The sequence below is a fragment of the Stegodyphus dumicola genome, chromosome X1, assembly GCF_044657685.1.
Source record: "Stegodyphus dumicola isolate Sdum_Otavi_A_Nest chromosome X1, ASM4465768v1".
Taxonomy (NCBI): Eukaryota; Metazoa; Arthropoda; class Arachnida; order Araneae; family Eresidae; genus Stegodyphus; species Stegodyphus dumicola.
In genome coordinates, this window is record NC_140780.1 from 229,918,161 (window position 1) to 229,942,567 (window position 24,407).

The following is a 24,407-nucleotide window of genomic DNA, read 5'->3' on the forward strand; positions in this document are numbered from 1 at the left end:
AATATTGATACTTTTCGAAACCCTTTAGCATCTTTTTTCCCCCTCTCTCCTTTTTTGTTATTTTTATTACATTTATATTTTATTATATATTGTATATTAACTTTTGTTTTTATTAGCTTGCTGAAGTTTTTGAACAAGAGATAGATCCAGTTATGCAGTCGCTCGGATACTGTTGTGGTCGGAAGTACGTCTTCCAACCTCAAGTTCTGTGCTGCTATGGTAAACAGCTGTGCACTATACCTAGAGATGCCAAATACTGGAGTTACCAAAATAGGTATAAATTTTTATATGAGCTCCGTGTAGTTTGTAATGGTCTAAATTTATGTGTATTGTACTCAAATTAAAATTCATTTTAGGTACACTTACTGTCAGAAATGTTTCTCTGAAATTCCTGGGGATACTGTTACTCTTGGTGATGACCCTACTCAGCCGCCAACGTAAGTTAACTGTTCAGTAAAAAGTGATTTATGCTGGCAGGAGTTTGTGTTAATCTATGATATGGTTACCATATGTGAACGCTTTATATGTTAGAAAAGTGTTCTATTACATGGATTTTATATGAGTTTATTTAGTTCGTGAAAGTGGTATGTTTGGTTTCATATTGTGATACTTTCTTGTTCACTTTTCAGTATCAAAGTTTTTGTATTCTTTAATAACATAATTGCCTGTCGTAGATAAGTAATATTGTATAAATTTGTCTCTCACCTAAGTGTTTATTAAATTTGTTGTTTGAATCTTGTAATTGTTTGTAAATTTGGCATAAAATAGGCAGTGTGATTTTTTTCCCCCAATAGCAATATAAAGAAAGAGCAATTTGTGGAAATGAAGAATGATCATTTAGAACAAGAGCCGTAAGTACACATCATGTTTCTTCACATGTACACATTGTGTATCTTTTACAGACAAAACATTGTCTGTAAAATATTTGGTATATGTTGGAGGCTGATATATAGTATTTTAAATATTAAGAATTCAAACTATGGTAGTGTTTCTTTTAAGAATCGCTTATCGTGTTTTAAAAATACCATATTAATACACGTGTTTCCAAAGCTTCTTTTCTGAGGTCTGAAAATTTAGTATGAAGTAAATTGAACTATGTAATTATGTAAAAAGTTTCTTCAGTATGAAATGTATATTAAATTCCGTTTCTACATTTTGCTGCGATGGCCATATTTTTTTATTTATTTTATGGCCATGATTGTGGCCCCCCATCTAGAATAGTGTGGAAGATAAATACGAAGTTCTTTATAAAATAATGCATTATGATTTCATCTCTTGACGTTTATTTTAAGTAATTTCTCCTTATTGTCCTGTGTGATTCTATTGTTTCTTATAGACGTGATTCAGTGTCCCAGAACAAATACTATTCCTAGTAAGGTACTAAATTTATTCACTTTTTGAATTGCTTAGTAACCATCAAAGCAAACTCTGAGAGGGGATACATTTGAATCGAAATGTTGCCCATGCAGTCTCTTTCAATTACGGTGAGAATTTGAAAAATTCTACTTCATACCTGGTGTGTTGATACTTGTACTTAGTACTTGGTCAGCAGGTCCGGTGTTTTTGTGCAATTTTTTTTGCAGAATTATCATTATAACTCACGATAGCATGCTGAAGTCGTAATTTTTCGGAAAGGAATTCTTTGCTTTATCACGATTCCTTAGTAAGCTTAGACAGAAATCATCATTTAACATGTTTTGAAGCTGTGGGAAACTTTGGTTTCACAGCAACTTAAATTCTGGTTCAAAATCTCTAACCAATGTTTTTTCAGTGCTGAGTAGTTGAGGCAGAAATATTTCACTTTCATCATTAAATTTTCATTTGAATAATGCATAAAGTAATGAGGGACCCATCAGGTGCAAAGTATCTTTTTTAAAACTATCTTGTAAAAATTGGTATGGATTTTGAAAATTTTTCATATATTGTTCAGCAGTCCCCCCCCCTAACACACCCATGCGTGTCACACACTCTTTCTTGATGCTTTTACTTTCCTGGCCTACTTGACAACATATGCATCTGTTCATCCTGCACAAAAGTGGGTAACCCATTGAAAGACTACACTAGAGTGAACCACAGTATTGACTTATTTTAAAGTATAATCTTTGATTTCCTGCTTCATTTCAACTTCATTTCAAATACTTGTCATTTCTAGGTATTGTACAGTAAGACTCGAGTGGAATTTAATTTAACCTCTTCCACTGCAAGTATAAAAATTGTATACAGTTAAGGATTACTAAGAACTAGTGCAGGACATCCAAAGTGCATCTTTAAAAATTGATTGGAAAATCTCTGGCAGTCCCATCAAGTCTGCAACCTCACTGCTGCAGTCTCAGACTGGTTTAAACCAAAAGATATAATTTATGGATACTACATAACAGACGAAATGGAAATACATATATTACGTACAAACAGCAAAACTCATCATTCTTCAACTAATTTGTAACATTAATAAACTAGTACATCTATAATTGTATTAGACATCCTTTTTGTGTAATCTGCATTTAGTAGTCTCTTGTGATCATTAATTGATATTAGCGCTGAAAAATTAGCTTCTATATGCACTCCAGAATAACTTGGATAACATTAGCATCTGACATTTAGTTTATAGTTAGGAATCCAAAGGTTGGTTGCACCTATGACGTGAACAAGCGTAATATTTTACATTACATCATGCATAATAATTCTTAAAATACCAGTGATTATAATAAAAGCTCAGTACGTATACATTACCAAAATATATCATTGGGAGGAAATTATGACTAACATATAGGTGTGAATCTCACTTCACGACTTATCATCCCATCTGTTCTGCCATTACCATATAAGCTCGCATAATGTCCACACTTTTTTACTAAAATGTGAGTGCGGACATTACACAGGTTGTTTAAATGTTGCGCTTTTTCTTGTGAGTAATTTTGGGTGTAAATTTCATTTCAAACAGCCCAGTTCTAGTTGCATAAGTAATAAAGGTATCGCATTTAAAGATGTCTAATAGCTACCTAAAATTTAAAAACTCGCTTTCACCCAAGTACACATGTAATATAAATTACCTCGTTTATATTATCATGTTATCAACACTCAGTGTGTGTTAGTTTACAGAGGAGCATGATATAGAGGCACAAATTAACCAACACTTGCAGTTTTAATATATAGATATTAAAATGAATAGGCATTGGTTCTTTTAATATCTTGCACACATTTTTTTTTTTTTTTAAATCTGCTCTGATGCACTGTATGAAAATGCATTTCTTTCATCATTCGGCACAACCAGCCTTCACTAACCTTTTAAATTACGATGTACGAATGTCTTCCTTTTGTCCCGCAGCAAGAGCTCTTATTTCGCAGATTTTCTGTATTACTGCATACCCTTGAGTAAGCATATCACAAACATACGCGACTGCTTTTTTTCTACATTCGAAAACTCTCTACGAAACGCACATCTTGTTTTGTTTGTTGCTGCCAGTTGATCATGCTGTTAGCTCCAATTGTGCACACACTTTTCATTCACTTTATATATTCAGGCTGCTGCTCTTTTTTATTTTCTTGCGCAAATTCTTTCAGCTTAAAAGCCACTGTGTAGTTGCTATATTTTCCCATTTCAAGCATACTACTTGCTAACTACTACGAATTCCATATGCTACTATGAGTGAAAAGAGAAAGCTTGAAGTATGCGAATGCACCAGAAAGGAAGTAGGGGAAAGTAATTTCATTACAAAACGGTATTTCCTGGAATCCAGTGTCTTGAAAAACCTGTTTGAACTGCCTTCATTTATTATTGCATCTACCGAGTTAATTGCTGCAGCCGATGTTATGATTCAATAATAGAATGCAAGGAAAGTCTCAGCTTTTCATCCTAGCTCCAACCAATGACAAAACAAATGTATATTCTTCCTTTAAAGATGTTTATTCATTAAAGGGAAAAAGTGATGTTAAAAAAGTATATTATAAAGTACGAAATTCTTCAGTTTTTGTGGAGCAGACATAGTGCAGGTCACTTTTTATACATAAATTTTATCTGTGAAGTTAGGTGTGGACATTACACAAGTGTACATGATAATTTGTTACGCTGAAAAATACTCAAGGCATGCACCTAATAATTGTTGTAAAATACTATGTGAATAAAAAATTTGTACGTGTGTGCCAACACGTACTTCATGCCAAAATCTAATAAAAATATTGTACTTAAAAAAGAACGTTCATATATTTGGCATTTGCTAAACACTCCTTATAATAAGTAAAATTTTAATTTTCAATTCATGATCACTGGTTTGAGACTGATATTTAATATGAGTGGAAGAACAGATGAGCATGAATGTATCAAATTTCCAGGCCTAACGATGTTAATTTTCTGAAGTTCTTAGGCCTTCGTTGATGATTGATGACACCTTTTTGAGACTGTTATTTAGTGAACAGATGAGCGTGAATGTACTAAAAATTTCAAGACCAAACTATGTCGCTTTGCCAAAAACCTTCAAGCGAAGATAAAAAACATCTTTTGGGACTGCTGTTCAATGAGTGTAAACGTGCAAAATTCATGTCTCATCAAAATTTTCTCGATCATTTGTTTTTTCATGTTGGATCAGCTGATTTTAGATTTAATTTTATACTGTGTCCTGGCTTGTCCGCCATGCACTTGGAGCAAAAGTAGAATGTTCTGTGAAGCTTAAATGGCGTAATATGTTGTAAACATTACCATTTTTGCATGTGAAAAGACACTTTCAGCATTTCTGGGTCTTTAGGAAAACCCGTCAAATCATATGAAACATTTCTTAAGGTCTAAAATAGCACAAAAATAAATTATGTGAGAAGTATGTAGCTCATACAAAAAACGAATAACGTGCAATGTAGTTTCACCTTCCAGTTGTAATGGAGATTTTAGATGATTTTTAAACTAGCACATTGAAGATTCATGGGCATGTTGCAGATCTTTTTGTATTTTATTTGATGTGCATTCATTAGGTAGTTCTAAACTATCTGTGCCTGCCTCATCCAGTATTATCGTGTTTAAGCTGCCTTAAGTAAGACATTGCCTGTTAAAACTTATCTTTTTTTTAATGTGTGTGTGTGCGCATACTGTTCTTTGCTTCCAGTTAAAGCATTCTGCCAGTACTGTCTTTATATCTGCTCATTTTTTATAATACTAACGTTATATTTTCGCAGTCATGTTTTTATCTCTGAATACAATTTCTTTTTTTTTTCCCCTTCTTCATAAGATCAAAAATTCTTTGGAGGTTTATAAAAGTGAAATAACCTAAATTGTGCAGTTGCAGTAGAAGGGATATTTTATTTTATATTTCTGGAGGTGTAAACTAATTTCTAAACTAACTGGACTGCCATATGTGTTTAGCTTAAAGTTGATTGCAATGATAAATTAAAACTTGTATGCCAAGATAAGTACTTCTTTTTAAACTTTTTATTTTTTAAACCTTTCTGAAACTGGTAAATTATTTAAAGTGTTAAACTGTAAACTAATCTTTTTAGACTGCATATTTGTTTTTCTAACATGTGTTTTGATAGATTATAATTTACATATTAATTTCAAACATTATGATGAATTGGTGAGCAATATTATAACAAATATCATATTTGTTACAGGTTTGTTGAATGCAGCGATTGTGGTAGAAAGCTTCACCAAGTGTGTGCTCTTCATTTTGAAACTATTTGGCCAGAAGGGTATGTTGTTCATTTCGCGTACTTAAGTAGTTTTTTTTTTTTTTTTTTTTTTTTTTTTTTTTCCTATGTTTTCATATTGAAGCACCAGAGTCTATCATTATAATCTTTGACTTTGTATAATTCTGTTTATCTGGAAATAAAGCCCAAAACAGCAGAGTTTGTCATCAATTGAAATATTAAAATAGTTGCCTTTTTGAGATTTGAATTTGGTATATTTTGCAGATTCACCTGTGAAAACTGTTTAAAGAGTAAAGGCAAAAAAAGAAAAGAAAACAAGTTTACTGCTAAAAGTAAGCCTGCATTTTGCTAAGCAATATATTTACTTTCATTATATTATGGTAGTATATTTATTTTCATTATAGTTAAGAAACTTTGTCTAGACTATAATCTGCTACAATTCTTTTAGCATTTAACTACACTAAGTATGTCTGATAGGAATTGAATTTTCGCAGTTGATACAGTTACATATTAACTGTGTATATATTTACAAGAAGCAGATGATGGTGTTTCCTATTTAGTAAATTTCTAAAGGTATGTATAAATAATTTAGAAAATAAGTTTTGTTCTCTGTGATGGTGAGTCCTAAGCAAATTGCTTGTGTTCCAGCTATCAGAAAATTCACTTTCACATAAAGATGAAGAAATTTGCTTCTCTCTATATATACTTCAGGGTTTTGTACTGTGGACTAAGTTTTAGAAATTCTTGACATGCAATGTGACTGGTTCATTAATTTCAGAGAGTTCGGTTATTTAGTGAGTTCATATCCACCATTTTGATTGCTCTGATGTTTACGGGCCTCGTAAAATTCCCTTGAGAATTTATGGATTAACATGGAATGTGATCCATTACCTATTTACCAAGGACAGCTGGTGAAAAGCATGTCATGCACAGCTGTTAGTAGACAAATATGTGGGAACTTTCACATCCAGCATTTTCACCAGTGGCCATTTTATTTAAGACTTTAACTACTATGTTCGAATTCATGCATCCAGCAAAAACCATGGGTGCGGCTGCCAGTATAGCCAATTGAGGTAAATGCTTGCTTAGTGAAGGCTTTGGCTGTTTACTTTTGTCTCATGGATGTTTGGAAATTATTTCTCTCATGTATGTCCAATGAGGAAAAGAATGAACAGAAAAGAATGAATGACCTCGTGTGAAAGAGCAGTTAGCAGTCAAAGGGTTATTATGACCACTATAAGAGGAAGCAAAATATAGGCAACTGAATATTGAGGAAAGTTACATTCAAAATATGTGGACTTGAAGTATAACTAAAATAATATTGCAGGCAATTCCATTCCTAGATTAAAACCCTATTTCTGCCAGTGATTACCTGATTGAAGGAATCAGTGATTTTGTTTCAAGATCAACATATAATTATGCTAAAGAAAATTAATTTACAGCGTTCATCAGATGTGTACATCCTTAAGGGTAGGCCCACGCTGCTATGACTATGGAGACACTTGTTTCAGTTCCCTTGTAGAGTGTGCAGTTGATTTCCTCTCTTTCAAAACTTAAAAATAGTCCTTGCATTGTTTTGAAATTTACTATTATAATACTGCATTCCTGTATTTGTCTTTTTAATTTACCAGTGTTATTTTCATTTGTTTTCTTTCAACATATAAGATGAATTTTTTTTAATGAAAATGCCTTTAAATGTGATATTTAAAGCCTAGTTCCTAAAAGTTCCTTTTCTTTTCTAATTTTAGGATTACAGCAGTCAAAACTTGGACAATACATTGAAAATCGTGTGAACAGTTTTTTGAAGAAAAAGGACTGTGGTGCTGGTGAGGTTACTATTCGTGTGGTATCAAGTTCTGAAAAGTTTGTTGAAGTGAAACCTGGTATGAGAGCTAGGTACGTGACCTTTTCATCTGAGTTATATTAGCACTTACATGTTGTGAAATATAGGTATTGCAAGATTGCAGTCAGTTAGGGGATCTTTTTCATTATTCTATTAGGGCCCACCAGTGGCTGAGCAGTTAAGTGAGTGAACGCTGGTGGTTCAGTCAGAGGTTTAAATCCCATGAAAGAGTTGTCTGCATGTGCATTTGAGTGTTTTTCCCCCATGTTTAACATGTATACAAGCAAATTTTTCTTACAAAATCTTCCACAAAGGCCTTGTTCCCTTTAGTCAGATAGCCTAACCCTTATTCTATAATGTGCTAAACAGCTTTCATTGAAAATTTATGTGCCCCATGTTACCATTAACCATTTAATTAAATGTGTTTTTAACCATATTATTATTTTCTTCAGAATAAGTATTGGCAATAAAAAGTTATTCCAGTTTGTATTTCTGTTTCAGTCTTAATTAACTGAAAAAACTATCCTGAGATACTTTGCACATTTCGAAAAATTCTGTGAAAATGTGCTTAGACAAAAGTATATTTTCTCATGCAAATTATATCAGATTGGTGCATGTATCTTTCTAGAGAAAGCTGCTTGCTGTGTGAAGGATTCCAATTTTCTTCCAATGATAAGAAAATTTTCTTATATAGCTTTTCTCCGTGTTATCGTAACGTTAATTTCTGGAGTTTTTGTTATCGGTATATGCATAAATTCATTTAAAATATCATTTTTAGCTGTATTAGTTTATTGAGTGGCTGCACTGTAGATAAGTCACTTGTAGTAGTACATCAGATTTACTTTGACAAAGCAGTTGCTTGCCTAAAAATAAGTGTGAAGTATGTTGGGTAAGTTTTGTGACTCATGTTAACAAAGTGGAAGTCGGTGTCTAGCTAAAATGGTTACATCTTTTTAGCTAGATTCTGTTGGTTATTGCCATAGTCAGTTGCCAGATCATGCGATTTTTCGCAGATTTGCGACTTTTGGCAAATTTGTGCTATTAAAATTTTAGTATTTGCAAATTTTTGAAATTTTTGCGACATCCATCATTTTTTTATGCTACTTTTTGCGACTTCAAAGGGTTTTTTTAATACATAGTACAATGCTTTTATGTTAAAATAATGTATCAATTTAAAATAACTTATATATAAAAACTTAAACGAAATTAGCATCTGACAATCTTGTTTACATGTGGGCTTTTCTTTTCAAGGCTGCACAGGCTGACGCCAGTGTAACGATGAGGACGTAGGAGAAAAGATAGAAAGTGGCAAAGAAAGAAAAAATATTGCCTCAGGACCTCTCACCTCCTTCCTCGTCCGCTGTGCATTTTGTTTTTGACTCCCCCTAGTTCCATAGTTTTGACTCCCCCCTAGTTCCATGGTGAAAACGAATCAAACTGAAGAACTTCAACATCTGCATAATAATTGCTACTGCAATGTATGTTATGCTATCTAATGTTCGAAAAATAATCTACTTGCTATTCTGGAATAAGGTCTTGCGCAGGTGCCCGCAACCATGAACTATGTCACGAAGACAAAAGAACTTGCACCATATATTAAACACCCTAACAGACTAAATTTATTCTTTAACACTCAAACAGAGAAAGAAATGAAATTTATTATCTTGATTATAATATTGCTAAGAACTAAGCAATGGAAATGTCTTAAAAATCAAAGCAACATCATTTTTTAAATAGCAATGCAAATAAATTTAATAGTGAAAGAACAAGACTTTCATAAGTAATTACAATCTGACTAAAAAGCATTCCTCAATTAAATTGTTCAAAATTAAGGGAAAAAAGAATTTAAAAAATTTAGTACAAAAGCGCTAACAGTCTAAACTTGAGGAATTTCTTAAGAATAGATATGCACAAATTAATTTTAAAATATAAACCTAAATTAATTAAAAAACAAAAGGATATTTAAACAATTGAAAGTGAGCAATATAGTTTTAAAATTTTCATTAAAGCTAAGGCACATAATTAGGCTAAAAATCGAATATAGTAACATATGGAACCAATAAGCAGTAAATTTGTGATGACATCACAAAAATCACGTGATTTCAGATGTCTTTTGCGACTTTTTGAGTCCTCTTCTGCGACTTTAGTTCAAAAATTTCAGGCAACACTGGTCATAGTATTTAATTCCTCGTCGATAGATGAAGTTTTATTACTATAACAATGTAATGGCCTTCCATAATAGATTAATAAGATGCTTTTAAAGTTCTGAGTATTTTAATCACCTTGGCTAATAGTGTAATTCTGTAGTTTGCTTTGCAGTAAATCATTTTTCAAAAGTGTAATCTTGTGTAAAATGTTAAACACACTTAAAGTAGTATTTTTTCCCTGGTTCATAACCACAGTACAATTTACTTTTTACATTGTAGGTATGTGGACAGTGGAGAATGGCCCGAACAGTTTCCTTATAGAGCAAAAGCTTTGTTTGCTTTTGAAGAAATTGATGGCGTTGATACTTGCTTTTTTGGCATGCATGTCCAGGAATATGGTTCTGAATGCGCTCTTCCTAATACACGGTAATTTTAAGATTTACATTATGTGTGTGTATAACTTTGCTTTTTTGTGGAATATTTTTTATGAATATACATATGCTGTTGATTTTAGTTCAATGAATATTAACAAAATTTATTTTAATTCTTCTATAGGCGTGTATATATAGCATATCTAGACAGTGTTCACTTTTTTCGGCCAAAGCAATTTAGAACTGCTGTGTACCATGAAATACTTCTTGGCTATCTTGATTATGCAAAACAGTTGGGGTATGTGTAAAATTGTTGCTATATCTTATTTATAATAATATTTCAGTAACCTGTATCTCCCTTTCTACAAGTGTCAAAATCAGTTTTTGTGCTGTTGCTGCCCAGAAAGTGCCTATATGCATTTATTGATTGCCAATTTTATTAACATTCTAATTTTTGACCAATAGTAAGTCGTGCACAGATTTACTTAATCCCGAATTACTAACCCCATCAGACATTACTAGATGAAACAACTACTACTCATGATAAGGTTTTAAATAACCTTTTTTATTATTTAAACAGAAATCTAGAACATAAACATACACTCTTGCACTAACAATATCTGTGTCAACTTGTGGTAATGCTAGTAAATAAAAATCAATTACCTGGAGCAGTAGTCGGAATTTACACAATATAATTTTCACATTAAGCTGGCTGAATAATTCTACCTTAAGCATGAAAATCAAGGTGTTGGCAATGATAAAATGCAAAGCCAAATTGTTAGAACTATCAGAGGTGGTAGGAAGTAAACCTTAGCTTCCACGTGTTGGCCAGAAGCATGATGTGTCTTAAAATCCCCAAAATCGGGTGCCCGAGTCAGACCACTATCCCACTGTAGCAGTTTACTCTATTTTACGAACGTTGAGCATAACATGGGAATGGTAGAAGTAGTAATGAAGCTCGAATGACTGTAAGGAGTTAGCAGAGGTGATAGGCATAACTTTTTGAGGACAATTGAGTAAGGTCAAAAATGAACAAGCCAGTTCAATATAAGATTTTGGGAGTAGAGCAGGTTAGATGTGTCGCCATCTGGTGAGAGCATTAGGAACCTCAGTATGAAGACGCATCAAGACTTAATTTTCGTTTTCTGCAAATTCAAGAGTTATCTTCACTGCTTTGAAGGCTATGGCTAGTTTTCGAATGTTTTAATTCTTTAGGCAATACTATTTATTCATCTCTCGAATAAAATTAAATACTTTGGGATCTTGAAAAGATTTGGAAAATGTCTTCTGCTTCTTTATGTGGGATCTTTTGCTGGTTAAAGACGGTGTTGAATGGAATGTTTCTTTGAATTTATTTGAATTTCTGCTTCAGTTTTAGGTTTTAAAGCTGGGAAATCTTTTTTAGGTGGGTAACTGCTGAATTTTTTCTCTTATTTTGTTGGCTTGAATTCTCTTTTTGTATACTGGTCATCCACGATAAGAACTTACATGTTCACCTCAGCAAAAATAACAGGCTTTTCTTCAGGTTTTAGAGGCACATATTTGAACGATGGTCATAGAGTTGCCACGCTACCTGGAAAACCGGAAAAAGTCAGGGAATTCGGAAATTGACCAAAATATTCAGGGAAAAGTCAGGGAATTTAAGTGTTTTATTCAAAATCTGGAAAAGTCGGGGAATTTCATACAACGATCCCGCCAAAAAAGACGAGTTTTGCGCCGACGTCGGAAGAGATCACTTTTTGGCGAACTGTGTATCACGTGAGTGTCATTCGGGCAGCTGGCATAAAGCCAATTTTTGCAGCTCCAATTTGATTGCCTTTTTAGAAAGGCAAAGCAAGTTTCCCACAACTTTTGGTTTGCAGTAACCTCGAGAATCGCATGTGCAGTGCATGAACTAAAGAAAGTACCTGTTCTCGTATAAAACAAAATGGGTTTAATCCTAGTATACGGTACCATGAAGGTTAGAATCAAAAAATATGTAAGGTGATGAAGTCTAACGTTAGGAATGGAGACAAATAAATAAGCAGAGATTCATCTAAATTAACATATATTGAAACACAAAATGGTGCAAGTACAGTAAATTCTACATGGTAAAGTAAAAACAGTGACAACAACTAAAAAAAAGTTGCCAAGAGAAAAATATAAAAAGTGTGTTGCCACACATGTCGTAAAATGCAAATGGGAAATATAATCACATATAAAAGTTATTTGCAACACTCCCCCTTGATTAAATTCCCTCAGTCCTACACAGAACCTTTGATTGAATAAGGCTTTCTTTTGCACACTCTTTGTGAACATGTCTGCTGCATTTGAACTAGAAGGCACATACGTAAAGTTTTACAACTTCTCTTCAACCTTTTCTCTCAAGAAAAAATGCCTGGGTTACGCTCTGAAGTGACATGGTTTTTGGCTAAAGAAATGGCACCCTGATTATCAACAAATATGCTTTGTGGAAAGTTTAAAAAATGTTCTCCCACAATTTCTTTAAAAAAATTTTGGAACTACAGTACTTCCTTGGTTGTGTGGCTCATTGAGAGGTACTCAGCTTCAACTGTTGACAATGCAGTCGTCTGTTGTTTCTTACTGCTCCATGAGAGACAGCTCCACCTGCTAGTAGCACCACATAGCCACTAAATGATCGTCTGTCAATCTTATCACCAGCCCAATCAGAATCAGAAAACACTTCCAAATTCTTTCCTGTCTTTTGGAAAGTCAGCTTTAATTCCTTGGTTTGTTTTAGGTAACGAAGGATGTGTTGTACACCAGCCCAATGTTCCCCCCTTGGGCAATTATTGAATTGGCTCATGTAAGTAGTAGCAAAAGCTAAATCTGGCCTTGTTCCTCCTGCTAGGTAACAGAGCCCTCCAACAGCCTGCCTATATTTTAATGCTCCTTCAGTATTCAACATGTTATCCTTAGTGGCTGTTGTATATTTCATACCTGGATCTAATGGTGTTGATGCTCCTTTAGCATCTTGCATATTGGTTGTTTCCAAGAGTTCACTAGCTTAGACACTTTGGTCAAGAGTCACACAGCTATCTTCCCTTCTGCTTATCCTAATTGAAAGAAGGTGATGTATTTCTCCCAAGTCCTTGATTTTAAATGTAGCTGCAATATTATCCTTAAATTCCTGAAATTGATTTCAGAAATTTATCGAGGCACATATTCCATTCTCTCTCAGACTGATGAAGTCCATAAAGGCTTCTCTTTAGCAAGCAAACTTCTCTGTGTGTTTTCTCATGCAGACTCACAGGTGGCTGTTCCATGAAAATTGTCTCGCTCAGTCTTCCATTTAAATAGGCTGCAGTAATATCAAGTTGATGAACCTGCCAGTCTTGCTCAACTGAAAATGCTAATAAAGTTCTAATTGATTTTGTTTTTATTACAGGAGAAAACGTCTCTTTGTAGTCAATTCCTTCGACTTGGGTGTAGCCACGAGCAACTAAACGAGCTTTATGTTTTTCCAATTGTCCATCTTTGTTAAGTTTTCTCTTGAAGACCCACTTACATTTCACAACTTTCCTTCCCTCTGGCCTAGGCACTATGTCCCAAGTTTCATTTTGTTTTAAATTTTCCAACTGTTCTTCCATGGCTAACTTCCATTTTTCTGCATCTGGACTAGTTAATGCTTCTTCTAAAGTTTCAGGATCATTCTGGAAAGCTTTCTTGGGTGTTGAGCCTTCATATTTCTGTTTCCCGGATTGTCAGCTACACTGCATTCCACTTGTAATTCCATTTATTTCTGGAGAATTTTCTTCATAAATCTCTGAATTTTCCATGATATAATCCTTTGTTTACTTAGGCGCTGTAATTTGTCTTCTGGGTCGAGTCTTCTTTTCTGGTATATCCTCCACCTCCTTCTTTTCCTGTTGAGGGCCTTCGTCTATTACTTTATTTTCAACTTCATCATCTTGAGATGAATTTCTTTCAGAAACTTGTTGTGGGTGCAATGTTATAATGTTTCCAGTCATGGAAGGTTTCTCTTCAAATATGACATCTCGGGAACAGATTACTGTACTGGTTTCTTTGATGTAAATGCAGTACCTTTCATCTCCATCATACCCAAGGAGATAGCCTTTAGTTGCCCTTTTGTCCATCTTTCTCCTCTTCTGAACTGGGATATGAGTATAGCAAGTCAATCCAATGATGCGCATGTGTTTTATTCTGGGTTTCTTTCCCATCCATAATTCATAAGGGCTTGAATTAGGAACTGAAAACTTGCCTGTCCTATTCAATATATAAATTGAAGTACTGACGAACTCTGCCCATAGGAAAGCTGGAAAGTCCACTTCCTCATTTGAGTATTTGAGAGTTTTGGCCATTTCTAGGACTGTTCTGTTCTCTCGTTCAGCACTGCCATTTTGTTCTGGTGTATATGGAGCTGTGAGCCTCTGGGAGATTCCATGCTTGTTCAAGATCTTGCGAACGGCTTGGTTGTCAAATTCTCCAGCATTGTCACTGAGCGTTTCTTTAACCGTATGCTTTAAGTTCTTAGCGTGAGCTATGAAATTTTCAAGCACATCTTTTACTTCTGATTTGTGCTTTAAGAAAAAACAGTATCGAAATTTGGTGTAGGCATCTTTGAAGATTGCAAAGTAACGGTATTTCCTAAATGACTCATCAAATGGTCCACAAATATCTGTCGAGAACAATTCTCCAGCTTTTGTAACCGCTTTCCTGGTTCCAAACTTTAAACGGTGGGATTTTCCGTATACACAAGCTTCATATAATTTCATATCAGACTTAATATTCAACTCTTTCTCTACAATTGCCTTTACATGCTTTTTATCTTGGTGACCCCATCGTTCATGATAAAATTGGAGAGTTGATTCATTATTCTCAGTCATGTTGATGTCAATGCGAGTTTCAGGAACTAAGGTATTCATCACAGCTTTGAAAGACCCCACCAGCATTTCTTGTTCCATGCAGAACTATTCACCATCTATTTTTATTCTGCCGATTATCTCCACTTCGCTCATAAATTTCCCCGCACAGTTATATCATGCTGGTACCCATAACCTGATGAAGTCAAACGTTAGGAATGGAGACAAATAAATAAGCAGAGATTCATCTAAATTAACATATATTGAAACACAAAATGGTGGAAGTACAGTAAATTCTACATGGTAAAGTAAAACAGTGACAACAACTAAAAAAAAATTGCCAAGAGAAAAATATAAAAAGCGTGTTGTCACACATGTTGTAAAATGCAAATGGGAAATATAATCACAAATAAAAGTTATTTGCAACATAAGGAAGGAAAACCTCTCTGCAACAAACGTGGCAACGTTCCATCATAACGGGAAACAGCTGTGCATGCGCGATAATCTGTCGCCAAAGCTCGAAACCAGTGTCACGTTCGAAGATCACGTTATCAAGAGTTCATAAAATGAATATCGTTTAAAATTTCTTTAAACTCTAAAGGAAAGTAAAATATTTTTTTGCGCAAGTAAATTAATTCATGGATTAGTTATTTTGAGGGGGAAAAAATTACGAAAATCCGGTTTTAAAATTATTGCGAAAAATCCAAGGGAAAATGTTCTTTGATAAAACGTTTCTTGGATTTTTCGCAATAATTTAGAAACGGATTTTTGTAAAGAACATTTCTTCTTAACACGTGTTTCTCAATTTCCTGTATACATCGTGGAGAGGGACATTCTGGCCGCCAGGTTTCGTCGCCAAATCCCTTGGCAAATTTTCCCTCCACTTTTTACATAGACGTTCTTTGGTTAGAATAATCTCCATGTATGGTACAGCGGGATTTGGCGATGTGATGATGAGCAGTAAACGGGTCATTTTTTTCTTGGCGACAATTTTCAAAATCATGCGAAGGCCATATCGTATACTAGGATTTTACCGCAAAATCTTTTATTTTTTTCTTTTTAATAAGTACCTTGTCATTTTGCAGTAAAATAAAAAAATAGTAATCAGTCATCTAGGATAACCATATGTAACTATATTCGCTAAAATATCTTTAAATATTCTAATTAAATTTTTAAGTAATTATCTTTATGTTATTCATATCATTTAATGTTGCTTCTTTCCTCTAAATTTATTTATCATTAGTAAATAATATTTCCAAATTTCAGGAAATTTCTCTGGCATAATCCTGAAATTAATTATAGCAGTATGATGACATCACGAAATTTAATGCACATATTTTTCCTTATGTATTCTGCGAAATAAATATAAAATACCTCAATTTAGTAAAAAAATATCATTAAATAGATTTCTTTCTTTCGTTTAGCTGCAGAATGTCTGCAAAAAAAGCCTTATTTTATTCCAGATTGGGCAGATTCTAATCTCAATCTTTAGTGGAGAAAACAACTCCTATTATATTTGTGTTTTCAAGTGTTAAGGTGCTTTTTAAAAAGACACCTCACACAAATTAAATTTACCTAAAATCTAACTTAACTATTTAGCATTGCGTTGTGATTTATAAGAACCGGATTATCCTTGTGTTGAACTGGTGATGATCATGAGTAATAATTAAATAAAACGTACAGTTGTTATCCAATGTATATATCTTAAATTTTATTAAGTTTTTTAAGCGGAAAAGTAAATGAAATTATCAAACAAAGTGTACCAAGAATAATTAAGAATAAATGTCCTCTGGGATTTATTGAATAATTAAGTGAATTTGCTACACAGTGCAAGTAATACCATAATTAATTTACCTCTTAGCACAGCCAACGTACATTACGCAAATAGACTAGAATTTTCTCGAAACATACCTGGAAAAGTCAGGGAATTTCATTCTCCTGTTTGAGTGGCAACCCTGCTTAGAGCACTTGCAGCAAATATCGTTCCTAAAATACTTTGTTTGAGAATGTCTGACTGACACTTAAAACACTGTACGGGTCTTCTGGTTTTCAGAGCGTATTTCTCTATGGTAACGTTGAAGTTAAAAACATTATTGACATTATCATTTCTCCAGCTTTATTTCTTTCTTGTTCAATGAAGTAGATCAGCAATTTGATATAATCATTCTCTATTTTCTTCATAAACTGCTTGACTTTTAGAATGGGAAATTTTCCATTTTTGAGCTCTTCAAGAATTGCTTTTTCAGGATTATTTCTGGGCATATCTTTGAGTAAAAGAGTAGATGGAGAATTTAATTGATAGGTATGGAATTCAAAGCTAGCCTTTTCTAAAAATTTTATTGCATTTGTATGGTTCTCTTCTGTGGTAGTAATTAGATAAACTTTGCGTGCTTTCATCTGCGTTTCATACTCATGCTTTAAAATTTGGGCATTCAAGACATTTTGAAGATCAATCCAGTCTAAATCTTCTTCGGTGATAACTATTGGCGAAATTTTGTTTGCAACTTTTTCATTCTTTCCTGCTTTCATTATATCATATTCTCCTGCATTGTTTAAGGGTTGGAAACGATTTGTTTGTTATTTTTGTAAGGGAGTTTCCGTTCTGGTTCCCTATTATTTTTAGCTGCATCTGCTTTTTTTTTTTTTTTAATTTCTTTCCTAGCTTTGCTGATGATTTTAGAAAGTCTGTTGTAGTCTGCTACGCTATATAAATAATTTTCCTCGTTTTCTTTTCTGAAGCAAAAGATATCGCTTTGTTCTACCATTCGGTCATGGGAACTACCTAGAATTTCCTCGAACATTGCCTCTCATTTTTCCTCATTGAATACATAATTTTCTCCTTCCATTATTCCTTTAATTAAGTTAGGGAAAATGCTGTTATATTTTTCCATTACGGCTTCGAGTTTTTAGTTCTGGGAGGTCCCTGTCTCGATTTTCTCTGAGTTTTAGTTCTTTTCTTCCTTTGGGTTTTGCTATTCTCGGCTGGGCTAGTTTTGGTAAAGTTTTTAAGTTTAAATTTAGCACTATTCTTGGAGGAAGAAGAGTAATCCGATTCATGGTCCATTTAACCATCGCTATCAGGCCTACTTCAAACACAATCTGCTTCTTCTTTTTTTTTTTTTTTTTTTTTTTTTTTTTCCTGCTATAATGCAAAAAGATCAAGGATACTTAGGAGAGTTAAAAGAAGCACAACCTTCACGTACGAAAGCTCACCTCAGAATCCCCCAAGACCTCAGTTTAAATATACTTCAGTAACATTCTGATGAAGAAATGAAAAGGTGAAGTTATAGTAAAGGCAGAAATTATTACAAATTCTACTGAAAAAAGTATTCATCCTCTTAAACAGATAACCCTTGTATGCTTTGCCGTATTTAAATGACCTAACTTCACAACCTAGTGGCATCAGTTATACCTGAATTTAGTGTCAGTGTGATTGAAATGCAGGTGTTTAAAAAAATTGATGTTACTGAATGAGATAATGGCGTATAAAGGGTAAGTACAAATAAACAAAATTTGTGTCATTTTAATTCAAAAAACATTTAATCCAGTTTCTGCTGATATGCACAGTAGAAGTTATACTGTACACTAAAGTTGGAATGCTTGGTTGAGTGGATTTCTGTGGAACTTCCAGAATTATCCTGCATAGCATGAATGATGGAACTTTTGTTTCCTAGTCCAGTTCCTACTTGTAATCTGCAATCCAGGTTCCATATCTAATAGTGTTTCCCTTACTTGTAATGTAGCAGCAACAATAATCTTTGATAAAATGGAACAGAGTTCAAATAAAACTACAGTTGGCCTAAAATTCCATTAATTTGTACTAATACTTAATTCTAACTTAATTTTTGTAACTGGTGAATTGTTAAATTACAATTTAACAATGTTTTTGTTGTAAAAGTGTAGATTTTAATATGTTAAATTATTAAAGCTAGTGTAATGCAGAACTTTATCAATAACTGAATATATGTTTCAAAATATTTTTTGGGTGTGTTTTATAGAATTCCATCGTAACATTCGTTCTCGTTCAAAAACTTAAAAATTCAGATACTTAATAAAATGCATATATTTCTCTTTAAGGCATTCTATATTTTGTTTTTAGCTTATCATTAAATGTACTATATGCAGTGTAACATCATACTTCACTAGTTCTTTTTCACACATTTTTAGTTTTTAGTGAGTTCTTATGTCATGACTTTTATCTCATTCTGCGGTCATCTCTTTCAGATGTGTTGCCCAAATAGCAAAATTCAGTTCTTATAAAGTAAGGATTTTAATGTCGGAAGTAATTTTTTTTTTTTTTTTTTTTTTTTTTTTTTTTTTTTTTTTTGGTACAGGAAAGATAACCATTTATATGATTAGGAATCTTGCGTTTTAAGAAAAGTGATGTGGTGTCACTGATATGGCTGAAATTTTTCTTAGGAATGAATCACAGTGTCAAATAGCATGAACGTTTGTCAAGAGTTATCCTGTAATATTCTGCGGTGTGTATAACGAGTGCTTTTTGAAAAGATGTTTGGGAAGAAAGCCAACTGTTGTTTCCAGTTAGCAGTTTCTGTTTGATTATGGAGTGATGATTAATGTTTTGGTTAGCACCATGCATTCACACATTTCATTTCCAAAAATGCAGTTACCACTTTGATTATAGATTTTTCTTTGTTGGTAAATTAAGTGATGTAGTTTTGTATAGCAAATTTTAGCAGTAAGGAATGCCAGAGCAACATTCCAGAAAAGATATTAATTTATAGAAAAAATCTGATTCTAATGATAGCCTGGCATGTGGAAGACTTAAGAATTTAAAATTTTGTAAAACAGCTATTTGAAATGTTTTTCCTATTTTCATTCACCAGATTTCATGTTTTGATCTTTCCATTATTATTTCGTACATTTAATGTTTACCACTTTTTTGTGTTTTACCCCATTTGGTTAAATATATCATGAGAAGAACCAGTTTGTAACAACTTGTGCCTCAAGAGTGTGAAATTATTGTACAATCTCAATTTTTTGCTTATGCAGCAGTCAGTCTTTCTTAAATTTATATTCCATATCTAAATTCAATTCATTGTATAAATTCAAATGTTATCTTTCAGTGTCTAACTTTGTGTTCAAATTCCAGTTATAGCTTCCTCGCACAAAAAATGCTTGAATATTTGTCTAGAACTGAGTATGAAGTATATCTTCAATTGAGAATTCTACTTCAGAATTTCTGCTGTTGATCGTAAATTTAGAACCAACACTTCTCACCCAAGTCGTCTAACTCTTCACTCATTCTGTTATTCTTCTCAGTGTAAACATATTCCATTGTTAATATCTGTAGTGTTACATTTTTGAAGGATTAAATGAAAAATATGTTGTGTCTTGAATTTATAAATAATAAGCCTAGAGATAATTAGAATGCAACTTCCAAATTTTCAAGGACATCTAAACCTTCAGGTACGCAAATCATTGCCTCTGTTGAAAATGCTTTTATTCAATAAAATTTTATGTTGACAGAAAGGTACAATCTTTCACTAATTATTCATAATGTTAATTTTATTTTAAAAAATCCTTCGTTTTGAATCTGTACGAAAAGGAAAGAAAGGCATTACATTCTAGCTCAAATGTTATTATTTTTAATCATTTTTAACATTATTCTGCCAATTTACAAAGAGAAAGGCATTTATTTTTACATTGTTACCAGGCCTTATTGTTGCACGGGAGGGAGAATGAATATTTTGTCATGCATTTCGAGCAGATGTTCGTGTGTCTAATTATCTTAAACTATGGCTGTGGATTCCCCTTTATTTGCATCGCTAGATTTAAGTCTTGAAACTCCTTCCACCAATAATGCACAAACTGTAATCAGGGTTGCCATGCTACCTGGAAAACCGGAAAAAGTCAGGGAATTCGAAAATTGACCCAAAAAGTTTAAGGAATTTAAATATTTTCGTCAAAATTTGGAAAAGTCGGAATTTCATACAATGACCCCACCAAAAAAAGCGAGTTTTGCGCCGACTTTTTGGCGACTCCACTTTTTTCGCGAATTGTGTGTCACGTGAGTGTCATTCGGGCAGCTAGCATATAGCCAATTTTTGCAGCTCCAATTTGATTGTCTTTTAGAAAGGCAAAGCGAGGTTCTCGCAACTTTTGGTTTCCAGTAACATCGAGAATCGCATGTGTGGTACATGAACTAAAGAAAGTACCTATTCTCATATAAAACAAAATGGGTTTAATCCTAGTATGCGGTACCATAGAGATTAGAATCAAAAACTATGTATTGCAAAGAAGGAAAACCTCTCTGCAACAGACATGGCTCCATGCCATTCTAGAGGGAAACAGCTGTGCATGCGCTATATATCTGTCGCCAAAGCTCGAAACCGGTGACGAAGTTCAAAGGTCACGTTATCAACAGTTCATAAAATGAATATCGTCTAAAATTTCTTTAAACTCTAAAGGAAAAGAAAATGTTTTTTGGCTCAAATAAATTAATTCGTGATTAGGTATTTTGAGGGAAAAGAAACTACGAAAATCCGTTTTTAAATTATTGCGAAAAATGCAAGAAGAAACTTTCTTTGATAAAGCGTTTCTTCTTGGATTTTTCGAAATAATTTAAAAACAGATTTTCATAGTTTTCTTTTTTGTCAAAGAACGTTTCTTCTTAACATGCGTTTCTCAATTTCCTGTACACATTGCGGAGAGGGAAATTCTGGCCACCATATTCCATCCCCAAATCCCTTGGCAAATTTTCCTTCCGCTTACTAGCGGTGTAACAACATTACGTGTATTTTACCTTTTCTTCTTTACATAGACATTCTTTGGTTAGAATAATATCCATGCATGGTACAACGAGATTTGGTGACATGATGATGAGCAGTAAACGGGTCATTTTGGTCTTGGCGACAATTTTCAAAATCTTGCCAAGGCCTTACCGTATACAGTCAAAAGTCTTTAATCCGGACTCGTCTGTACTTCGGCGATTCCGGATTATAGATCATCAGTTTAAATCTGGTAAGATGGCATGCAGAAATTATAAAATTAAAAATATGAAACCGTAATTTATGAAATAAACAGCAATTATTATCTAAAGGGTATCAAAATTTTCCAAAAAAAAAAGCTTTATTTGTTTACTTTATTAAACATTTCTTTCAACGCGCGCATGCGTTACATTACGCATAGTTGAAATTAGAAAATTGTAATCAGAAAACTTTGATGTGTATTCGTGATATTTATAATAACGAATTTGATTTAAATCATATCAACGACAGAGAACATTGAGAGGAAATACTACATTTAGTAAGGAATTATAAGCCGAATAAAATAAAAACATCTGCCCTGAAGATAAGGATAGTGCTGACAGATAAACTTCCAGCTCATTGCGTGCCGCGATGCCCCTACCATTACTAATACAGCGTTATTACAATCCTTAAGAGTCCTTTAAAATCCTTAAATTTTTTTAATCGATTTTTGGTCCTTAAAAGTTGTTAATTTTGGCCAAAATCAATAGAAGGTCCCTAATTTTAATCATCTTAAATTTCTGTCTGTTTTTATGACTGCCATTTTGAGTGTGAATTAGCATTTTGGAGGAATATTTTTGGCGATTCACTGACGTATATGGTTATCTTTTGAATGGGTTCATGGGTTATAATTTCTTTCTATTTCTAATATAAATGATGGGATACTCGAGTTTCTAAGCAAGAAGTGAAGCATAAGCATTTCGAAATTAATTTTTTCTAATAAAGAGCTCTTAAACAGCTTTTGGGGTTGTGAATTCTTTTATTAAACGGTTCTAAATTTGACGACTTGTCAACATTTTGGCGATTTTAAGATCAGTTTCTATAGAAAATTTTTAATTCCGAGATCTAAGAATTTTTCGGCAATTTTTTAAAACATCATAACATTGATAAATTTCAAAATGATAAATACAAATAAAGAAGTGTAATATTTTAGAATTATATTTAAAAAATAACATTAAAAAACATTTTTGTGTTTCGCTGTCATATTATAAAGTTGCATTTTGATAACTACTTATACAATATTTTGAATCTGAAAAATAAACAAGGTATAATGCTATAAAGCATAATTTATGAAACAGCTCTTAGTAAAAGCAAAATTAGTTATGTAATTAATTAAAAATGTCTTCTTTTTAATTTTTTCATAGTAAGCGTTTTTCCCGTGTTATTCTCTCAGATTATTCGAAATTCTCAGAATATGCATCAGTTTTCTCTATAAAATTAACTTTACACTTTTTCCTTCCCTTTTTTTCCAAAATATTTCTGGCTTTTTGCTGTTGCAGAATTGGTTGGGATAATTTTTCTTTAGTATTTTAGACATTGAAAGTTTAGAAGAATTTGAATGCAAGATTTATATACCCACAATTCTAGAAGATTCTAGAAATATGTGACAAAATGAAAAATGTCTCCATAATATCAACACGTAATAGATGTATGTATTTTATAGAAAGTTTGCAATGAATTTCTTACTTTTTGGAGTACGTCTGGAAGAACAATGGAAACATAATATTTGAATGTTTTACTCCTGATACTAGAATCTTTTCTCTTAACATGTTTATCTTCCCTTTATTTTCTCTACTTTTCACTAGACACAAGCATGGAAAATATGAAAAATGCTTCTAATCTTATCATTTGGGCAAACACTATAGAAAGAGATTTTTTTATTAATAAAGAAATTGAAAACTTACAATTTAAAAGATTCATCTAATATGTCTAAATGCATCGTACACAGAGCTAGTGCTAGGCATTTTCCCATCTGATGCGATCTCTGTGGATTCTTCATTCTGCTTCCAATGCCTGCTCTAAATTCTAAAAGTTTTGCCATTTCTAGATTTTGTTGTTCTGTGTGTCGCTAAATTCTAAAAATTCTGCCACACCAACTCTGTAACCGGCCTATACCATATATATTTCATATTTCTAAAGAAATAAAATTAACCACTTTTTCTGTACATTCTAAATGCATTTATGTTTTTTTAGAATAACAGAAATTTTTAATTAAATCCAAAAATTCTAAAATTAAAAAGACATGTTGAAGAAACTGAACACATAAAGAAAATTATTCTTCAAAGATATGTGCAATTATTATGTAAATTACCCAATTGTTTATCATTTCAGCCTTTACTATAACTTCCCATTTCTGTTTCTTCATATGATAGAGTTACTGAGCCACATTAAATTAAAATTAACTTGTATAATCTTTGACCACTAGTACACATTTTTAGTTTTAATTTGACTGCTCTTGTTTAATTGCGTCACCGTGAGCTGTAATTGACTTTGTTGCATCAGAACATGCCTTTATTTTCTAAGTTCTCCTAAATAAGAGGCTTATTTAAACCTTTGTCTGATATTGTAGTTACTTTCAGACACTGATAATTTGCTTCACATCACTCGGGGCGGGGGGGTTGAGACTATTTAACTTTTACCAGATCAAGTAAACCGTCATAGGTACATTGTGGAGAGGTTGACAAGCTAGGAGATAAAGCACACAGAAACTAGTGAGAACACTGGTTTATATATTGAGAAAATTTCTAATTATTGCCAGAAAAGATGCTTAAAGATAAGGAAATCGATAGAAATTAGCCAAAATGTTTGCAAAGGCTTGTGGA

General features: G+C 33.0%; 1 protein-coding gene across 3 annotated transcripts in view; it reads left to right on the top strand.

The window, feature by feature from the left end:
* nej (CREB binding protein nejire) overlaps window positions 1–24,407 on the top strand; it is a 201,644-nt gene that overhangs the window by 109,054 nt on the left and 68,183 nt on the right. For all 3 annotated transcript variants that reach the window (XM_085807012.1, XM_085807013.1, XM_085807014.1), the window contains 8 exons: window positions 117–274; window positions 357–437; window positions 795–851; window positions 5,596–5,673; window positions 5,896–5,963; window positions 7,380–7,527; window positions 9,901–10,047; window positions 10,177–10,290. In XM_085807012.1, coding sequence (XP_085663138.1) covers window positions 117–274; window positions 357–437; window positions 795–851; window positions 5,596–5,673; window positions 5,896–5,963; window positions 7,380–7,527; window positions 9,901–10,047; window positions 10,177–10,290 — 851 coding nt within the window. The remainder of the gene's footprint in view (window positions 1–116; window positions 275–356; window positions 438–794; window positions 852–5,595; window positions 5,674–5,895; window positions 5,964–7,379; window positions 7,528–9,900; window positions 10,048–10,176; window positions 10,291–24,407) is intronic.